Source organism: Hylobates moloch, unplaced genomic scaffold, assembly GCF_009828535.3.
Source record: "Hylobates moloch isolate HMO894 unplaced genomic scaffold, HMol_V3 SCAFFOLD_9, whole genome shotgun sequence".
NCBI lineage: Eukaryota > Metazoa > Chordata > Mammalia > Primates > Hylobatidae > Hylobates > Hylobates moloch.
The window spans coordinates 27,438,603-27,456,881 of NW_026652284.1; the positions used below are offsets into that span (position 1 = coordinate 27,438,603).

Below are 18,279 nucleotides of genomic sequence, written 5' to 3' on the forward strand. Positions count from 1 at the left end.
GGGCCAGAGACAGAGCAGGCAGCCAGGATGCCTGGGCTTGGGTGTCAAGAAGAGGTGATGAGTCTACTCCCTAGGTGTGGAAGAGGGGTGAGACGGGACAGGGCCCCTAATCCCTACAGCAAACCAAGTTTGGGAGAGCATCATTTAATCAGGTATGAAATATATTTTGAGCACTTCCTTTGTGCCATGCATTGTGCTGGGCACCAGGGATACAGATGTGAATAAGACAGTCATGGCCTCTGCTTTCCTTGAACATATCTATTCGAGTGGGTGAGACAGACATGTTTACAAATCAAAATAACTTCAGATTAGATGAGCAAGTGCAGGCCAGGAGAGAGATCGCACAGCTTGAGTGTTACACAGCAGGCTAGTGGCAGAGCCAGGGCTTGTGTGGCGGGCTTTGTAGAGGAAGCAGGGCTTGAGCTGCTTCTGGGTGGCTGGAGAGGAGAGGGAAGAGTGTCCCGGGTGGGGAGCTACCTAAGCAAAGGCCTGGGGGGCCAGGCAGAGCAAGGCACAGGTCTGGGAGCCGAGGTAGTCAGGGCCTCTGGAGGTAGCCTCTCCTCTCCCTCTTCTTCTCCTCCACCTGGGGCCAGATATGCCATGCTGTGTTTCCCAGAGTCCCTTGCTGCCTCCCCCACTCATCCTGTCCCTTGGTTGGAGTCAGGGCCAGGCCTGGCCTCGCAGACCTGGGCAGCTTTGGTGACAGCGGGCCTCTCCTTGGTCTCGTCAAGGACCCAGTTGGCTTCTCTTGTGCCCTGGCAGGGCCATGCCACTCCCCACTCTGTGTCTCAGCCCGGCCCGGCCTGCCCGTCTCCACTTTGCCTGCCCTGCTCACATCGCCCATTCTGGCCACTCCTGTGCTCCGTCCACCTCCATCTGCCCCTGGCCTAATATCTGTCTCTTTTGCTTTGTACTGTTCCCTCACTGGAATCATTAAGATTCGGATAAACCGAGAAGTAAGTATCTCTCTCGCCTTCTTCTCCTCCTCCTCTTCCTCCTGTCTGTCTGACTGGCTGTATCTCAGACTCTCTCACGGTCTCTGGCTGTCTCTCTCTCTCTCTCTGTCTCTGTCCTTCCTTTCTACTTCTGTGCCCAGCACCAACCGTCCATTTCAGCAGCCTGGCCAGGGGCCGCCCAGGGCTGAAGATTCGCGAGTGTAAGCAGTTCCCTCCCATCCTCCATTGCCTTGAGCGGGGCAGCAGTGTTGGGGGTGCTTCCCCGGCCCTATTCTGCACTGGTCACCACAGTCTGTCACCTTCCTTCCCTGGCTCCGCCATTCCCAAGGAGTCCTCCCTAGCTGTACCTTCTACAGGACCCTTTGGAGGGTGCAGGGGAAGCTGCCCTGGAGGGCCCTGTTTCTGCTGCTTGAGGGTCAAGATCTTGGACAGCCCCAGGTCAGCCTCCTAAAACTACTTTCCCTAGTGTTCAAATACCTTCATGATCAGTTTGCCTGAAACTCAACCCTGACCATTTTACCCTCAGTTTAGCCTTAGTTTGAATGTTTTTTGGTGGAAGCAGTTTGGATATTCTGTTTTTAAAAATTATGCTTTATTTTTATTTTTTTTATTTTTTGAGGTGGAGTTTCGCTCTTGTTGCCCAGGCTGGAGCGCAGTGGCGCGATCTCGGCTCACTGCAACCTCTGCCTCCTGGGTTCAAGCAATTCTCCTGCCTCAGCCTCCCAAGTAGCTGGAATTACAGGCATGTACCACCACGCCCAGCTAATTTTTGTATTTTTAGTAGAGATGGGGTTTCACCATGTTAGGCTGGTCTCAAACTCTTGACCTTGGGTGATCCACCTGCCTTGGCCTCCCAAAGTGCTGGGATTACAGGCGTGAGCCACCACGCCTGGCCCATTTTTTAGCCTTTTAAAATTAAAAAAAATACCCTAATTCATCTAGCTCTTCTCTGATTTGATTTCTTTTTTCTTTTTTTTTTTTTTTGAGACAGGTTCTTGCTCTGTCACCCAGGCTAGAGTGCAGGGGTGTGATCATGGCTCACTGCAGCCTTGAACTCCTATGCACAAGCAATCCTCCTACCTCAGCCTCCTGAGTAGCTGGGACTACAGGCGTGTGCTGCCATGCCTGGCTAATTTTTTTCATTTTTTTTTTTTTTAAGAGATGGGGTCTTCTCAGTACTTTGGGAGGCCAAGGCAGGCAGATTGCTTGAGTCCGGGATTTCGAGACCAGCGTGGGCAACATAGTGAGATTGTCTCTACAAAAAATACAAAAATTACCTGGGCATGGTGGCTCATGCCTGTAGTCCCAGCTACTGGGGAGGCTGAAGTGGGAGGATTGCTTAAGCCTGGAAGGCAGCAGTTGCAGTGAGCCGAGATCGTGCCATTGCACTCCAGACTGAGCAACAGAGCCAGTCCCTGTCTCAAAAAAAAAAAAAGAGAGAGAGAGAGATGGGGTCTTACTGTGTTGCCTAGGCTGGGGGTTTTTAATACATATGCACTGTTTTCATAATATTTAATGACTGATGTGATTATTTGCCATTTTGTGGGTGCTTTTTCCATTTTGTCTCCTTTTTCTTTTAAATATATTTCTTGGCTGGGTGCAGTGGCTCACACCTGTAATCTCAGTACTTTGGGAGGCTGAGGCAGGAGGGTTGCTTGAGCCCAGGAGTTAGACCAGCCTGGGTAACATAGTGAGACCCCGTTTCTACAAACAAACCAACAAACAAAAATTAGTTGGATGTAGTGGCCTGTGCCTGTAGTCCCAGCTACTTGGGAGGTTGAGGTGGGAGGATTGCTTGAGCACTGGAGGTCAAGGCTGCAGTGGAGACAGTGGCATGGAGCAACAGCAGGAGGGAATTGGGCTAGACGTGGAGAAGTTCCAGTGCTGAGGGCTGAGAGTCGCTGGGAGGCTTTTGGTCATTAGTCGCTTTGACTGTTTTGGTCATTTTCGTGGGAACAGTGAGCAGGTATCCAACAGAATCTCTGAGTGTTTGTCTTGCTATTATCCTCATATTGGAGAGGAGAGCAAAGGCTTAGAGAGGCTGAGAGCCTGGCTACTCAGAGGATGTTTTGAGGCCAGCAATATGGACACCACCTGGGAGCTGGTGATGCATAATCCTGGGCCCCACCCCAGACCGTTGAATCTGAATCTGCCTTTTAACAAGATCCCCCGGGAGATTTATGTGCTCTAGAAAGACTGAGAAGTACCTTCTCAGCGCTCAGAGTTACACAGCTACTACTCGGCATCGCTGTGGCAGGGACCCAGGTCCATTCAACTCCGAGACTCAGATTCTTCACCCCATAGTCAATCACCTTCTGCCCTAGCAATTCTTGACTTCCATTTGATACACTTGATTCATTTGTATCTTCAAGGATACTGCTTCAGCTTTAAAATAGTAGTAGTAGTAATATTAATAGCTATTACTGATTAAGTACTGACTTCGTGCTAGACACAGTGCCAGGCATTTAACATACTGCTTTATTTGCGCCTCACAACAGCCCTCAGGGTATATGCTGTAATTATTCCATTTTATAGACATGAAAATGGAGACGTAGAGAAATGAAGGGGTTTTTGCTCAAAGGCACACAGCTAGTGAGAGGTAGAGCTGGGATTTGAACCTTGGCAGTCTGGCCCCTGGGCTCCTCAGGCCTGGGAAGTTCACGAGACCGGAGGAGTTGCTGGGAGCTGTGTCAAGGGTGTAAACTTGAGGTAGGGGCCTGGGATAGTTTTCTCAGTGCCAGCCCTGCAGTACTAATTCCCCTTTCCGCATTGCCCGCGTTGATGCCCTTGGTATCTGGTGAATTCTTGTGCTCAGAAAGATGAGGCTTTGTGGCAGGACCTCATGGGTGGCTGTGGCCCTGGCGTGGCTTGTCAGAGGGCAGGTTTCTCTCCTCAGCTTGGGGGCTCTGGGGATGGAGGATGAAGTAGCTCTTGGCCTCTCTCTTGTGGGAGGTGGTACAGGTAAAGTGCTTAGCACAGTACGTGACCATAACAGGGTCATTATTCTTGATCTTAAAGATTTTAACATTTTATCTAAGGGCCATGAGTAGCGCCTGTGCCCATATACTTCCATCCTGAAGCCCTCGTCTAGGCCCCCCACACTCTGAGTGACTGAGGAGTAGTGGGGAGGGGTACTGTCCATTCTGGTTATCCCGAGTTGGGGGGCTGAGATAACTGACAAACTCTGGTTACCCCACATTTGGGATCTGGGTTGATTAGAGCTTCTGGAACCCTGGGAACAGGGCAGGGCCATCGGGGACTCTGTCTCCCAACAACAACCTGCTGAAAGCAGATGCCTCTCTCCACTTTATGGGTGGGGGTCCCTCTAGGCACATAAAGGAGTCATGTTCTCCCTGGGGTTGCACAGCCCAGGTTGGATTAAGCCCACGACTCTGGTGTCCCAGCTGCACTTCTCCACTTCCTTGGGGACGGGGGGTGCAAAGTCACCCTGCTTAGGTCCTAGGATGCGAGGGAGCAGTTCCCTGATGGGGTAGGGGTTCTGCTGCTGGGAGGGGAGGGCAGAGGAGGTGTGAGGGAGCGAGGGGCTACTCCCTGGGGTCTAACCGTGCCCTCTCCTCCTGTTCCAGGGTTACCACAGGTCAAACCACTTCATAGCCACTCAAGGTACCTGGCACCTCGGCCCACATGCGCCTTCCCGTGTGCCTCCCGGCATGCTGGAATGCCCTCAGCTTGCCTTTCTGCCTCCCCTGCTGATCCGCTTGATTCCTGAATGTCTCCCCACCGTCGCCACATTCTGGCTCCCTGCTTGTTCGTCTGCTCCCTATTCTGCTGGGTCTCTTGGAATCTGGCTGATTGCCTTTGTCCCCTCTTTGTGTTTGTGTCTCCCTGATGTGCTCAGTCCATCTGCGGCTCCTGGTCCACCTGCCTGTTTCCAAAGTGGTGTCTGTAAAAGGGCCAGCCAGGCTCAGGCCTCGTGGGTGTGGGTTGGGCCTCTTGGTCTGGTGGCTGCCTGGGTTCTTCTGGTTGCATCTCTTTCTGTGACTGTACATCTGTCTGTCCCTCCTGGACACTCATGCCATTGCTCAACCATCTGGTCCTCCTCCAGGGTCCCATTCAGGATGAGCGGGCTCTTTAGCCAGGCCCTCTCCTGATGCTACCCAGCCTCAGGGCCCTACAGGCATGCGTCAGCTGCAAGCTGGGTGTTGTGGGCGGCATGAAGCCCCCGTTGGGGCTCAGGAGGCCTCCTGGCCTGGGGTGTGGTGCTGGATGGTGCTGGATGGTGCTGGATGTGCTGACCTGGGGTGGAGACCTTGTCTCAGGGACAGGCATCCTCTGCATCCCCAGGGCCGAAGCCCGAGATGGTCTATGACTTCTGGCGCATGGTGTGGCAGGAGCACTGTTCCAGCATCGTCATGATCACCAAGCTGGTCGAGGTGGGAAGGGTAAGCTGGGCTGTGGAGCGAGCTGGGGTGCATGGCAGGCCAAGAGGGCAGCGAAGAGCCCACTGAGTTCTGTCCTGCGGGGCCTCCAGGTGAAATGCTCACGGTATTGGCCGGAGGACTCAGATACCTACGGGGACATCAAGATCACGCTGGTGAAGACGGAGACCCTGGCTGAGTATGTCGTGCGCACTTTTGCCCTGGAGCGGGTGAGTCTCCCCGCCGCCTGTTCCCTGCAGAGGGTGCCTGAGCAGGGATCAGAGCTCACTCCCACTTCCCCCAGCCCTGGGAGCAGGAGGGTGAGGAGCACGCCACTGCCCATCCCAGCAAGGAAGCTACTTGGTCACCGTTCGCTGGGAGCAGTCTAGAAAGGCAGGAAGGTCACTGCCTTTGCTGGTGCCCATAAGAGGAAGCTGAGACAATGAAGGGGATGACAGTATCTGCCAGGTGCTGGCTCCTACTCCATGCTGAGCCTGTTACACATATTGTTTCCATCCTGGAAAGCTCTGTGGGATTAGTCCAGATACGGAAAGTGAGGCTCAGAGGGCTTATGCCAGGCAGGAGAGGCCACATAGTCAGTGGCTGGCCAGCGAGTCCCGTCCATGATCCCATTTTATCTACTCTGTAAAGTCCTCAGAGGAAAGATAGTTTTTTTTCCTTTAAATTAAGACCCTGGGAGTTAAAATGATCTATGTTTACACAACAACCTGGTGGCAGAGGTGAGTATTTCATAGCCCAGGTGTAGGCATCAGGCAGACCATTGTCCAAATCCTGCTGGTGTCGGTTTCTCTAACCTTGGGAAAGTGGTTTCTCCTCTTTGAGCCTTAGTTTTCTCGTTTGTGCAATGGGACATGAATACCTACTTCATCAATAAATTGATCACAGGGATTAGTTGAGATTATACAATGAGACGCTCACCGCAGTGCCTGGCACACAGCAGGTGTCTAATAGATGTTGCCAGTGACGCTGACTGTTATTCCCATTGTCTCCCCAGAGAGGCTACTCTGCCCGGCACGAGGTCCGCCAGTTCCACTTCACAGCGTGGCCAGAGCACGGCGTCCCCTATCATGCCACGGGGCTGCTGGCTTTCATCCGGCGCGTGAAGGCCTCCACCCCACCTGATGCCGGGCCCATTGTCATCCACTGCAGGTGGGGGCACCAGGAATCCCAAGGAGAAAAGGGGCCCTTTTCCCTGGGAAATTGGGCTCGGGGTTGGGTTGGTTCAGGATCTGTAGTGGGGACCAGGCCTGGGTTCTCCTGCTTAGAGACAGAGTGTAGGAGGGAATGACCTCCAAAGGCCCTGTCTGCTTTGAGCTTTGGCTGTGAGGTTGGCACCTTCATGTGCCCCCCAAGACCCTGTGAAGCTCTTTGACGCAGGTGCTGAGGAGGCACTGGAGATAGGGAGGGGCCAAGGGGCCAGTGAGGCGCCAGGCACGATTGAGTTCTGCCTGCTTTCAGTAAGCAGCTTTTCATTGCACACCTGCTGCGTGCTGGGCCTGGCCTGGGGGTGGGAAGGACTTCACTTCTCTCCACCAAACCCAGTGGGCGTTGCCCATCCCTCGGCCTTCACACCTTCTGCAGACCCCGACTGGCTCCCGTGACCCCAGCTCCTCCTCCTCTCTCTGCTTCCTCCCCGGCTCCACATCTTTCTCTTGCTTCTTAAATGGGGACCCAGCACGCTGTCCTGGCCTGCCCTCTGTCTCCTCCTGGAGAGCGTAACCCCCAGCCTGTGTGGCTTTGTCCATGGCCTGTGTCTCATTGTGGTTCCTCTACTGTCTTATCAGCACCCCACATGCTGCACGGTAGAGCTGTCCTCCCTGCCCTGCCACCCACACCAGCTTCTCTCTGATTTCTTTAGGCCTCTTTAAGATGCCATCTTTTAAAAACAAAACTGTATTGATATATAATACACTTAAAGCAAAGTGCAGAAATATGTTTAAAAATATGAATTTTCATAAACTGAGCACACCTGTGAAATAACCAGCTCTACTGAGATTAAGAAACAGAACATTGGCTGGGCACAGGAGCTCATGCCTGTAATCTCAGCACTTTGGGAAGCCAAGGTGGGAGGATCATTTGAGGCCCAAAGTTCGAGACCAGCCTGGGCAACATAGTGAGACCTCATTGCTACAAAAATAAAAAAATTAGTGGGTTGTGGTGGCACAAGCCTGTAGTCCCAGCTACCTGTGAGGTTGAGGCGGGAGGTTTGTTTGAGTATGGGAGTTCCAGGTTACAGTAAACTGTAATTGCACCACTGTACTCCAGCCTGGGCAACAGAGCGAGACTCTGCCTCTAAAAAAATTTTTTTTTTAAAGTTAAGAAAGGAACAGAACATGAACAGTTCCCAGAAGCCCCCTTGAGCCCGCTTCTGGCCTGAATTCCCCCATCCCCAGTCCCAGAGGAATCACTGTTCTGACTTCTAAAGCACAGTTAGTTTCACATGTCTTTGGACTTGTCATAAATGGAATCATACAGCATGTGCTCTTTGCCGTTTGTCTTCTTTCCCTCAGCCTTAGGTTTGTGAGGCTCGTCCACAGTGGATCGTCTTCCACCGAGTGAATACATGACAGTGTGTTTGTCCATTCTGCGTGATAGGCATTTGGGTTGTTTCCAGTCTTAAGCTATTATGAGTAGTGCTGCTAAGGACATTCGATCGTATGTCTTTTGGCCAAGAAATGTATTTCTTTCTGTGTGGTATGCACGTAGGAGTAGAACTGTTATCTGTGTGAACGTTCAGCTTTAGGAGATATTGCTGAGCAGCTTTCCAAGGGGGTTGTGCTAAGTTAAGCCCCACCAGGGGTATGTGGGGTATTCAGTTGCTATATGTCCTTGCAACACGTGGATGCCACCATTTTCAAACCTGAAATCTTGCTGTCATCTTTGTCCACTCTCCTTCCCCCTCAACTCTGCACAACCTCATGTGAGGACAACGATCTTGAGTGCCCCCAGTCAAGTTAGGGAGACAGCCACGTAAACAATGACCATGTAGCAGGAAGAGTGTTTTATTGAATTAAGTATTTTTTTTTTTTTTGAGACAGAGTCTTGCTCTGTTGTCCAGGCTGGAGTGCAGTGGTGTGGTCTCGGTTCACTGCAACCTCCACCTCCTGGGTTCAAGCGATTCTTCTGCCTCAGCCGCCTGAGTAGCTGGAATTACAGGCACCTGCCGCCACATCCGGCTATTTTTTGTATTTTTTGGTAGAGACAGGGTTTCACTGTGTTGGCCAGGCTGGTCTTGAACTCCTGACCTCAAGTGATCCACCCACTTCGGCCTCCCGGAGTGCTGGGATTACAGGCCTGAGCCACCGTGCCTGGCCACAAAGAGTGTTTTAATAAAAACCTGCCCACATTGCTTTGGGAACTCAAAAGAATGATCATCCTGGAAGGGTCAGGGATGCTCCAGTGGGTATGTGAATGGGTATGAGTGTGTGGGCTTTTCAAGGATGTGTAGGAGATTTGGTGGTTTTCAGGAGGAAAGAACATGCTTGAATTAGCTCGGATGATCATCATTCCTGTTCTCTCCTAATCTAAGTTGCTAGGGTGAGCCAGCGTCACCTTTGCATTCTCCCCACCCTCTCTCTTCTCCTTCCCCGAGGCCCATCCCATCTCTGTCCTCTAGCACATTTCACCAGAGCTCTTCCATCCAGCAGCCTGCGTCCTGGTTCCTTACTGGGGGAGGGGCAATCATCTCTGTGTCCGTGTCACCTGTATGGTGTAGACATGGCCAGTGCCCTCCTCTCTTCTCCTTAGTCCCGTGCTTCCTCCCCAAAGCTCTGACGTGGTCCGGGGCCGCTCTCTCTCCAGCGCAGGCACCGGCCGCACAGGTTGCTATATTGTCCTGGACGTGATGCTGGACATGGCAGAGTGTGAGGGCGTCGTGGACATTTACAACTGCGTGAAGACTCTCTGCTCCCGGCGCGTCAACATGATCCAGACTGAGGTGCGGGCACCCGGCCCTGTCCCCACCATTACTTCTAGGACTGGAGTTTCTCGTGAAGGATCCTGGAGCCGGTGGGGCATGCCCAAAGTGTGTCCTGAGGCTCTTGCCTTCCCTCACGTCATCCCTGACCTTGGGCTGCCAACCGCGTAGGGTCATCCTGGACTGCTCCCCTGTGTTCTGTTGGGCGGGGTCAGACAAGGGGTCCTGGAGCTGACATACCTGGGATTGCATCCTCACTGGATGTGTGATGGTGAGCTGTCCTCCGCCTCTCAGAGCACTCACAGGGTTGTTATAGGGGGTAGGGATGAAATAGGAGATAAAGGGCCATGTCCATGGAGGTTGTTTCAGGTAGGCTTGGTCCAGCCTGTGGTAACACGGTTGGCCTCCACCTCGGGACACCTGCCTCAACCTTGAGCTTGCTTAAGCCCCATCACCACAGATCTCCAGCTTCTAGGCCCCTCCTCGGCCTCATTCTCATCTCCTGTTCCAGGAGCAGTACATCTTCATTCATGATGCAATCCTGGAGGCCTGCCTGTGTGGGGAGACTACCATCCCTGTCAGTGAGTTCAAGGCTACCTACAAGGAGATGATCCGCATTGATCCTCAGAGTAATTCCTCCCAGCTGCGGGAAGAGTTCCAGGTGGGGGACGAGTACGTGTGTATAGGTGTGTGTGTGTGTGTGTGTGTGTGTCTGTGTGTCTGTGTGTGTGTTGGGGCGTCCTTAGTACTGCAGGAGTCATTGAGGGCCAAGAAGCAGGGACCAGCCTGAGGCCACAGCTGGAGGGACAGAGCTGAGCTACTAGGAAGGACTTTCGGACAGCGGAAGAGGGGATGCATCAAAGCAGTTAAGAGCCCAGGCTTTGAAGTCAGATAAACCCAGGTTCAAATCCTGGCTTACCTGGTTAAGAGCTGTGAGGATCCTTGAACAATTCCCTTTATCTCTCTGAGCCTCAGTTTTGTTATTCAGAGAAGAAAAGTAGTTAATATGTCCCTTGGAGTGTTTGTATTCATTGGGATTCTTTTGGTTGTGAGTGATAAAAATCCAGCTTTTGTAACTGAAAAGTCTGAGGATTGTGCAGCTTCAGTTGTGGCTGGATCCAGGGGCTCAGATGATGATGCCAACAGGTGGTTTCTGTCTGCCTTGGTTCTGCTCTCCTATTTTTGGCTACATTCTCAGACTTGCACCTGGCCCCCAGCAGTGCTGGGCTCCCATCATCTCTATTTTCCGGTGACTTAGGAAAAAGGCACTTGCTGCTCCCAGCGTCCCCCCAAAAGTCCTAGATCAGACTCTCATGTTCCCATCCCTGGACCAGTCACAGGTTGGAGAGGTGGAGCTCACTGATTGCCCTTGGCTCTGGTCACATGCCCAAGGCCTGGCTCTTGGGGCAGGACCAGCCTCACCATGTCACATGGCTGAGATGGGAAAAGGCTGGTTCTCCAGAGAAGCCTGAGAGTGATCATTGGGTGGGCAGAGACCTCAGAAGTCCCCTCCACTCCAGGGTTCCTGCAACGGCTCAGCAGGATGGCACGTGCTGGGGACCTGGCACTTCTCACAGGAGGTACAGGATTCCCGGAGGAGGGTGTCAGGCTTTGGGGATCATGATAGACTGTGGTTCCCTGTGAGGGATCTTCAAGAACAAGAGAAAGAAACTGAGAGTCCCTGGGTCTGGATGTGTGAGGTGTGAAGGCACACGGGCGGAGGAGATGCCCGGGAAATCCAGGTGTGATTCAGTGCCCGGTGCTTAGGACTTCATTCTGTTCAGACGGGGCCATGACCAAGGAAGGTGACCCCCTGTCCAAGTACTTGGGGTCTGCTTTGTGGAGGGCGTGGGGTTTCAGGCGTTGCCTCAGTGAAGACACTGGTCAGCTAATAAAGATCCTCAGCCCAGTGCTTGTCGTGGTCTCACTCTGGCCTCCCAGCAGCCCCATGAAGTAGGCATATTACTTCCCTAATTCACAGTCGAGGAAGCTGAGGCTGAGAGATGCAGTAGCTTGTCTGAGGTTATGTGGGTGGCAAGGAGGTAGACTGGTCTCTAGAGCTCTGTCCAGGCCCTACAATGGCCTAGAGACAGGGAGTCTGGCTCCCTGCCCTGTACCCTTCTCTCTGGACCTCAGTTTCTCCATCCATAAAATGGGGTTAGTGACTCAGTCCAGCCTCCTTCACGGGGATGTGAGGAGGCCCAGCAAGCCCCGGACATAACTCTGTCCCCATCCCTGCTCCCTGTAGACGCTGAACTCGGTCACCCCGCCGCTGGACGTGGAGGAGTGCAGCATTGCCCTGTTGCCCCGAAACCGCGACAAGAACCGCAGCATGGACGTCCTGCCGCCCGACCGCTGCCTGCCCTTCCTCATCTCCACTGATGGGGACCCCAACAACTACATTAATGCGGCCCTGACTGACGTGAGAGCTCGGGGTGGAGTGGGCTCTGGGGCTCCCCCTCCCGGCAGCATCAGGGAAGGTCCAGGGGCAAGGGAACAGAGCTGAGGGCCCTGGTTGGGGGAACCTCTGCCCATTCTGGGGAACAGGCGCATGCGTGACCCTCCTACCCCTAGGGATCTTCCATTCAGGGCATTCAAGCCAGTGCCCCCCACACTCTGCCTGAGTGGGGTCTGGTAGTGGAGTTTAGGCAGGGCTGTCTCCAGGATCAGGCCCAGCAGAACCTGGGGTAGGATGAGTGATTCAGGGGGCTTTGGCTGGAGATACCTCGAGGGTTTGGAGATGGAACTTGAGACCTGATGTCTGGAGCCAGGGGAGCTTGTCCTGGGGAGAATGAGCTGGAGTCTGCTCCAGGACTGGGCCTGGGACAGTGATCTCTGGCCCCATTCTTCCCTGGGTGGGCATGGGCCCTCTGAGGACTCAGGAACCATTTAGAAGTCCCTTTCCCCGCTCCCAGCCCTTTCCCCGCTCCCAGCTCAGGGGCTCTGCCTCCATTACTGAGGGTTGAAGCAGCGCCGGAGATGGGTGCTGGCATTTTAGGCCCCTGCTAAATGGCTCCAAGATGCTGCTCTCTGAGGTGGGAAGGGTCTAGGATTATAATCCCTATTCCTCTCCCACACTGGAGCCAGTTCAGATATAGACACAGGAGACACACAGGTGGAGATCATATGTTATAGATAAAACTGGAGATGGAGTTTGAGATGTGTGGCCCATGGGTGGGCCGCTCCTTCGCCTCTCCCCGATATAGCCGTGCAACCGCAGGCCACCCCTCCCCGTCCGGGACTGGCCTTTACTGGCAGGGGAGCAGGAGCAGTTGAGTGCACGCTTTCTGAGGGTAGGCTGGCCTGGGAAAAGAGGAAGGAGTGGAGCCAAGCAGCCTCGATCATGGGAGGAGTGAGTGAAGGGTGGGCCAAGGCCAGGTATGTCACTGCCAGGTGTGTCACCGCTGCGTCTCTCCACGCAGAAATGAAGGATGCCGTCGGGGAAGGTTCTCCCTCAGCGGGTAAGAGGGAGATGGGCTTTTTATGGCCTGATGCCTGGCCAGGAACTCCTTGGCAGGACAGTGCAGGGGACAGTGGGGTTTCTCTAAAGGGGGTGACCTCCCAGGGGGTTCCAGGCATCGCTGAAGGGGAGGGGAAGAGCTGCCCTAGCCACTGATGAGAGAGATGTGAGGGGCCCATCAGTCACTGTCACTCAGCTTGGTGGATGGAGTGTGCGTGCCCATATGTGCGCCTGGGGACATCTGGCCTGCTGAGGGGTCAGAGGTCCTGGAGGGGTGGCGTGTAGTACTGGGAAGATCTTTGAACTAAACTTAGGAAGCTGTGCCCTCCCGCCCAGCCCCCTCCTTGGCCTTGGTGTGCCCATCTGCACATTGGGGGCCTGGAAGGGAGACTGTCTGAGGGTCCTGAGCTGGGGCTCCCTGGCCTTGATGGGTGGGCTGTCACATGGAGAAGTTCTGGGACAGCCCTGTCCCCTCTTGAGGTCCTTGATGCCTCTGACGCCTGACCCCAGCCATGCGGGTCTTATTGGCTCAGGAGCCACGAGGCCCCATTTCTCAGACAGGCCCTGAATTCGTCAGTGAGGGGCCAGCTGGAGTCTTTTTATGGTGGTCAAGTCTGCAAGGAGCCCTGCTGGGCACCCAGGCCTGAGTTCTGGAGTCTGGCTGGGCCTGGCCTTGAGGAGCTTTCAATCATGAGCCTTCAGAGAGTCCTGGAGAGAGATCTCTGGGGGACCAGAGGGGCCCCTTGTTTCTCTGCACTGCACCTTGCGGGGTTACAAAGGGTAGATCAACATTCGGTCAGTGTCAAGGCCAGAAGAAGCCAGAAAAGACCAGGGTCGTGGGAGCCTGTGCCAGCCCCTAGGTCAGGAGGAAGACTGGGGGTCATGGCACAGGGTGGGGCAGGGCAGGTCTCCAGGGGAGCCTGGGAGCCGGATCTCTGATGGGAGAAGGCCGGGTGCCAGCTCCCCTGGCAGGACGAGGGAGCAGTGAGCAGCGTCTGGGCCTGTCACTGCCTGGGGAGCCTGGGTCCCCAGGCCCTTCGTTTATGGAGTTGGAAGGGACCTAGAGATTTATTTATTCAAAATATTTATTGAGCCCCTACAGGATTCTGGGTGGAGACTGTACCCTGGAAGCTCTGCTCTCCTGAACCTTGCTTTTAGGAGGTGGAGTGGGATAGTCAGGAAATAAATATACAGTGATATGTCATCAACTGGAAATTTCTACAGAAACAGCCAGGCAGTGTTTAATGTGGATTTGGGGTGTGTGGGGGGCTATTTTGATGAGGTGGTAGGGGAGGGCTTCTTTGAGGAGGTGATAAGCAAAGACCAGAAAGAAGTGAGGGAGACAGCCCTATAGACATTTGGGAAATTTGGCCTAGGCAGCCAAAACAGCAGATGCCGAAGCGTGGAGGCTGGGAGTAAGCTCGGCCAGCCTCTGCCTTGAGCTCAGCCTCATGCCCAAGCTCCCCTCGCCGTACCTTTGGAAACTTTTGCTGTTTAGTTCTGGGGGGTCATGGGCTTGGTCCCCAGAGGCCTGGGCCCATCCTGTCAACCCAGGCCTCCGTGTGCCGACCAACATCAGAAATGGCCCACTGGAGCAGCCTGGTCCTGTGGGGCACAACCGTCCAACTCAGGGTGGGCAGTGCGGGAAGACAGCCTGGGGCAGAGGCTCAGCGCAGGCCAGGGGCCGGGAATAGGGCCCTGCTGAGTTCCGGTTTCCCTGCAGAGCTACACACGGAGCGCGGCCTTCATCGTGACCCTGCACCCGCTGCAGAGCACCACGCCCGACTTCTGGCGGCTGGTCTACGATTACGGGTGCACCTCCATCGTCATGCTCAACCAGCTGAACCAGTCCAACTCTGCCTGGGTGAGGCCTCCACTGGCCAGGCCGACGGGCTGCCTGCTGCCCAGGTCCTCTGTGTATTCAGGAGCATGGTCCCCAAAGCCAAGAGTTGGGTCCCAGCTCTGCCAGCTCTTTATTGTGTGACGAATCATATACCTTCCCAGAGCCTCAGTTTCCTCATCTGTAAAACAAGGGTGTCAGATGGGAGACCACTAGTTGCTCTTTTTCTTTTCTTTTTTTTTGAGACAAGGTCTCGCTCTTTTGCCCAGGCTGGAGTGCAGTGGCGCGATCCCAGCTCACTAAGTTGTGCAGCCTCGACCTCCTGGGCCCAAGCCATCCTTCCACCTCAGCCTATCGAGTAGTTGGGACTACAGGCTGCATCACCACAGCTGGCTGATTTTTTTTTTTTTTTTTTTTTTTTTAGAGACAAGGTCTCACTATGTTGCCCAGGCTGGTCTCGAACATCTGGCCTCAAGTGATCCTCCCACCTTGGTCTCCCAAAGAACTGGGATTATAGGCGTGAGCCACTGCATCTGGCCACAGTTGCTTTTTTATTGGCCCCCTGCTAAGCCAGGCACTGCTTTGCACTCATGGTCTTATTTAGAATCTATAATGACCTTGGAGGGAAGGCTTCAGTGAGAAAATTAAGACCCAAAGAGGTTCAGTGCCTTCTCCAGGGCCGCATGGCTGGGGAGGGGCAGAGCTGTGCTCCCCAGCCTCGGCTGCCTCATTCCAGAGCTTCTGCTCTTTTAGTCACTCCACTAAAGCGCCCATCGCGGGGGCCTCCGAGGTAGAATACAGTTCAAGCCTCCTACTTTCTGACTGTTTGATCTAGGGTAAGTTGATTGACCTCTTTGAGTTTCACTTTCCTTCTATGTAAAATGGGGGCCATCATAGGATCGGTTCTTATGGGGTTATTGTGAGGACCAGGTCAGGTGTGCATAGGATGTGTGGCACTGCTGTGTCTGGTGCACAGTAGGCATGTGGTATGTGGCAGGGACAAAGATGATGAGGGTGACAGTTGCATCTGAGATTGGCCCAGACACTGGTTCAGTGACCTCAGCCTGGGGGCAGCCCCTCTGACTCCCCCATTTCCCTTTGGAGCTCGAAAGAAGTACAGATACCCAGAGCCTTCCAGCCCTGCCTGACCATGTGCTTTAGGTCTCTGGACCCCTTCCCACCCCAGCTTTCTGCTGGGCCCAGGGGGCTAGGAAGATTTGCTGTAAAATGAGCACAACAGCTTCTTAATGGCCTCCTGGAGAAGATTTCATTAACTGGGCTCTTTATGAGTCAGGCACTTTGTGAAAATGACTCAGGACTACAGGATAATGGGCCTCAGCCCTGGGTGCAGCAGGAACCATCCTTGCTAGGGTAGAGGGGAGAGGCCCAGAGGGAGGCTCACAGAGACGTCGTTCACTGGGCACTGATTTGCTCATCTGCTCAACCAACTTTGTCCATAAACAGCTCCCTGCAGTGGGCAGGGAGGAGACAGAGGGAGAAGAGACACAGCCCTTCCCAGATCTCATGGTCCAGGAGGAAACAGGTAGAAAAACTGAGAGTGACTACAGCACAGAGGGAAAAGAGCTATCAAAGAGCTGGCGCAGGGACAGAGAAGCCCGGGGGATCATGTATCGGCGATGGCTTCCTGGAGGAGGTAGTGTCTGAGCTGAGATGTGTGGGAAGGGCAGAGTTAACTAGGTGAGGAGGTGGAGGAAGAGTGAGCCGTGGAGAGGGAGCAGCCTGTGCAGGGTTCTGAATGCACAGGGTTGCCAGGACCTGAGGCAAAATGAGGAAGGTGGTGTCCTCCTGTCACGGGCTGTGGTCAGAGGGGATTGACGAGCACGGTGTCTTTTTGGAAGAGGATGGGAGTCATTTTACAGACGGAGAAACTGAGGCCAAGAGAAAGGAAGAGCCTTTCCTGGGCTTCAGGCAGAGCTGAGACTAGAAACTGAGGCTCAGGATACTTAGCTTGGAGGATGTGTGTGTGTGTGTGTGTGTGTGTGTATTTGTACGTGTGTGTGTGTGTGTGTGTGTGAGGTCATAGGGCTGTACCTCCTCTGTCCCTCCACAGTCTGAAGTCTGGGAGGGGGTTGTATTTAGGACCCTGACTCCATGGAGGGGTCCTGGGGCAGAAGTGGGGGTACTGAACTGTGTTGCAGCATCAAGGACACCCCACCTCTGTGAGCTGGTGCTGAAAGGCAGAGGCAGTGAGAGAGAAGGCTGGGGGGAGGTTCTGGGGTGGGTGGGAGTGATCCAGGCCTATTCCTGGAAGCAGGCAGCCTCATGTAGGAGCGTGTGAACCGGTTAAGGTGTAGCTTTCTAGCTGCACAGCAGTAGGCATCAGTGCACTGTTTGCGAAGGGTTCATCTTGGCTGATCCGAACGTGTCAGTGCAGAACGCATTGGGGCAGGTGGGCCTTGCAGCCTGTGGGCGATTGGTGGTGATTGGGGGGCTGCTGAAGGTGAGTCTGGAGTGAGTGGGTGGGCCAGGGTACATGGGAGCCACAGGGCAAGCCCTTGGGGTGGGCATGGCTGTGGGGTGAGCCCCGGCCAGGCTGTACTCAGCTCTCCCCTCTCCGTGCTCATGCCCAGCCCTGCCTGCAGTACTGGCCAGAGCCAGGCCGGCAGCAGTATGGCCTCATGGAGGTGGAGTTTATGTCGGGCACAGCAGATGAAGACTTAGTGGCCCGAGTCTTCCGGGTACAGAACATCTCTCGGGTGAGTGGTCTGAGAAGCCCCAGGGAAGGACCCTGGGTGGTGGCTGGGGCAGCTTTTAATGACCCTCTGGGTCATCAGGGGCCCCTGGGACCCTGGTGCTCATGTCCCCCCTGGCTGGCTGCCCCTGTCCCCAGTTGCAGGAGGGGCACCTGCTGGTGCGGCACTTCCAGTTCCTGCGCTGGTCTGCATACCGGGACACGCCTGACTCCAAGAAGGCCTTCCTGCACCTTCTGGCTGAGGTGGACAAGTGGCAGGCCGAGAGTGGGGATGGGCGCACCATCGTGCACTGCCTGTGAGTACCTGCCCTGCAGGAGGACGGGTGGAGGGGTTGGGGAGCCAGGGGCAGAGGTCCAGTCTGAAAGGGTGCCAGCTTTGGCTGGACTGCAAAGCTGGCACCGAAACCCCTGGGCTCTCAGATGGCTGTGGCCTGGATGCTGCCCAACCAGCCAAGGCTGGCCCTGGAGGAATCCAGTGAGTTTCCAGGCTATAGACTCAGCCCTGAACAACTGCCCAGTACCCTCTGTGTGATGTCTGATTTTGCCAATTTAATTAGAGTCCTTGGTTAGAATTTTTTACCCCATGAGATTGTGGCACACTTTTTATGCCAACAGAATCCCAGTCTTTGTTCATGCATGCACACATGCGACTTTTTCCATCCATCCATCCATCCATCCATCCATCCATCCATCCATCCATCCATCCGCATGCCCCATTCATAAGTTCATGTATTCACTCATGTCTGGGTGCAGTCACTCCTTCGCTCCCCACTTTTTCATGCTTTCAGCACTTACTGAGCCTTTCGAGTGGCAGGCTGGGCCTCCTGGAAGCTGGTGGGGAGCTGAGTCAGTCCGGGTCTGGCCCCCAGGGGTTTTGGTTCTAGTGGGAAAGACCCCTGAGAAGGGGAGTGAGGGCCGCATCAGTCTGCCATCCCCCAGGAGGCACCCCACACGTGGAGTCACAGGGAAGGAGGGAGAGGCACGGAGGAGATGG

At 54.5% G+C, this 18,279-nt stretch overlaps 1 protein-coding gene across 7 annotated transcripts in view; it reads left to right on the forward strand.

The window, feature by feature from the left end:
• PTPRU (protein tyrosine phosphatase receptor type U) overlaps positions 1-18,279 on the forward strand; it is a 91,974-nt gene that overhangs the window by 71,483 nt on the left and 2,212 nt on the right. For 3 of the 7 annotated variants that reach the window (XM_032759574.2, XM_032759577.2, XM_058444218.1), the window contains 11 exons: positions 939-956; positions 4,544-4,580; positions 5,262-5,359; positions 5,449-5,565; positions 6,351-6,505; positions 9,158-9,293; positions 9,784-9,933; positions 11,521-11,694; positions 14,456-14,596; positions 17,164-17,289; positions 17,424-17,581. In XM_032759574.2, coding sequence (XP_032615465.1) covers positions 939-956; positions 4,544-4,580; positions 5,262-5,359; positions 5,449-5,565; positions 6,351-6,505; positions 9,158-9,293; positions 9,784-9,933; positions 11,521-11,694; positions 14,456-14,596; positions 17,164-17,289; positions 17,424-17,581 — 1,310 coding nt within the window. The remainder of the gene's footprint in view (positions 1-938; positions 957-4,543; positions 4,581-5,261; positions 5,360-5,448; positions 5,566-6,350; positions 6,506-9,157; positions 9,294-9,783; positions 9,934-11,520; positions 11,695-14,455; positions 14,597-17,163; positions 17,290-17,423; positions 17,582-18,279) is intronic. The other 4 variants (XM_032759576.2, XM_032759578.2, XM_058444217.1 and 1 more) reach the window with 3 other exon arrangements.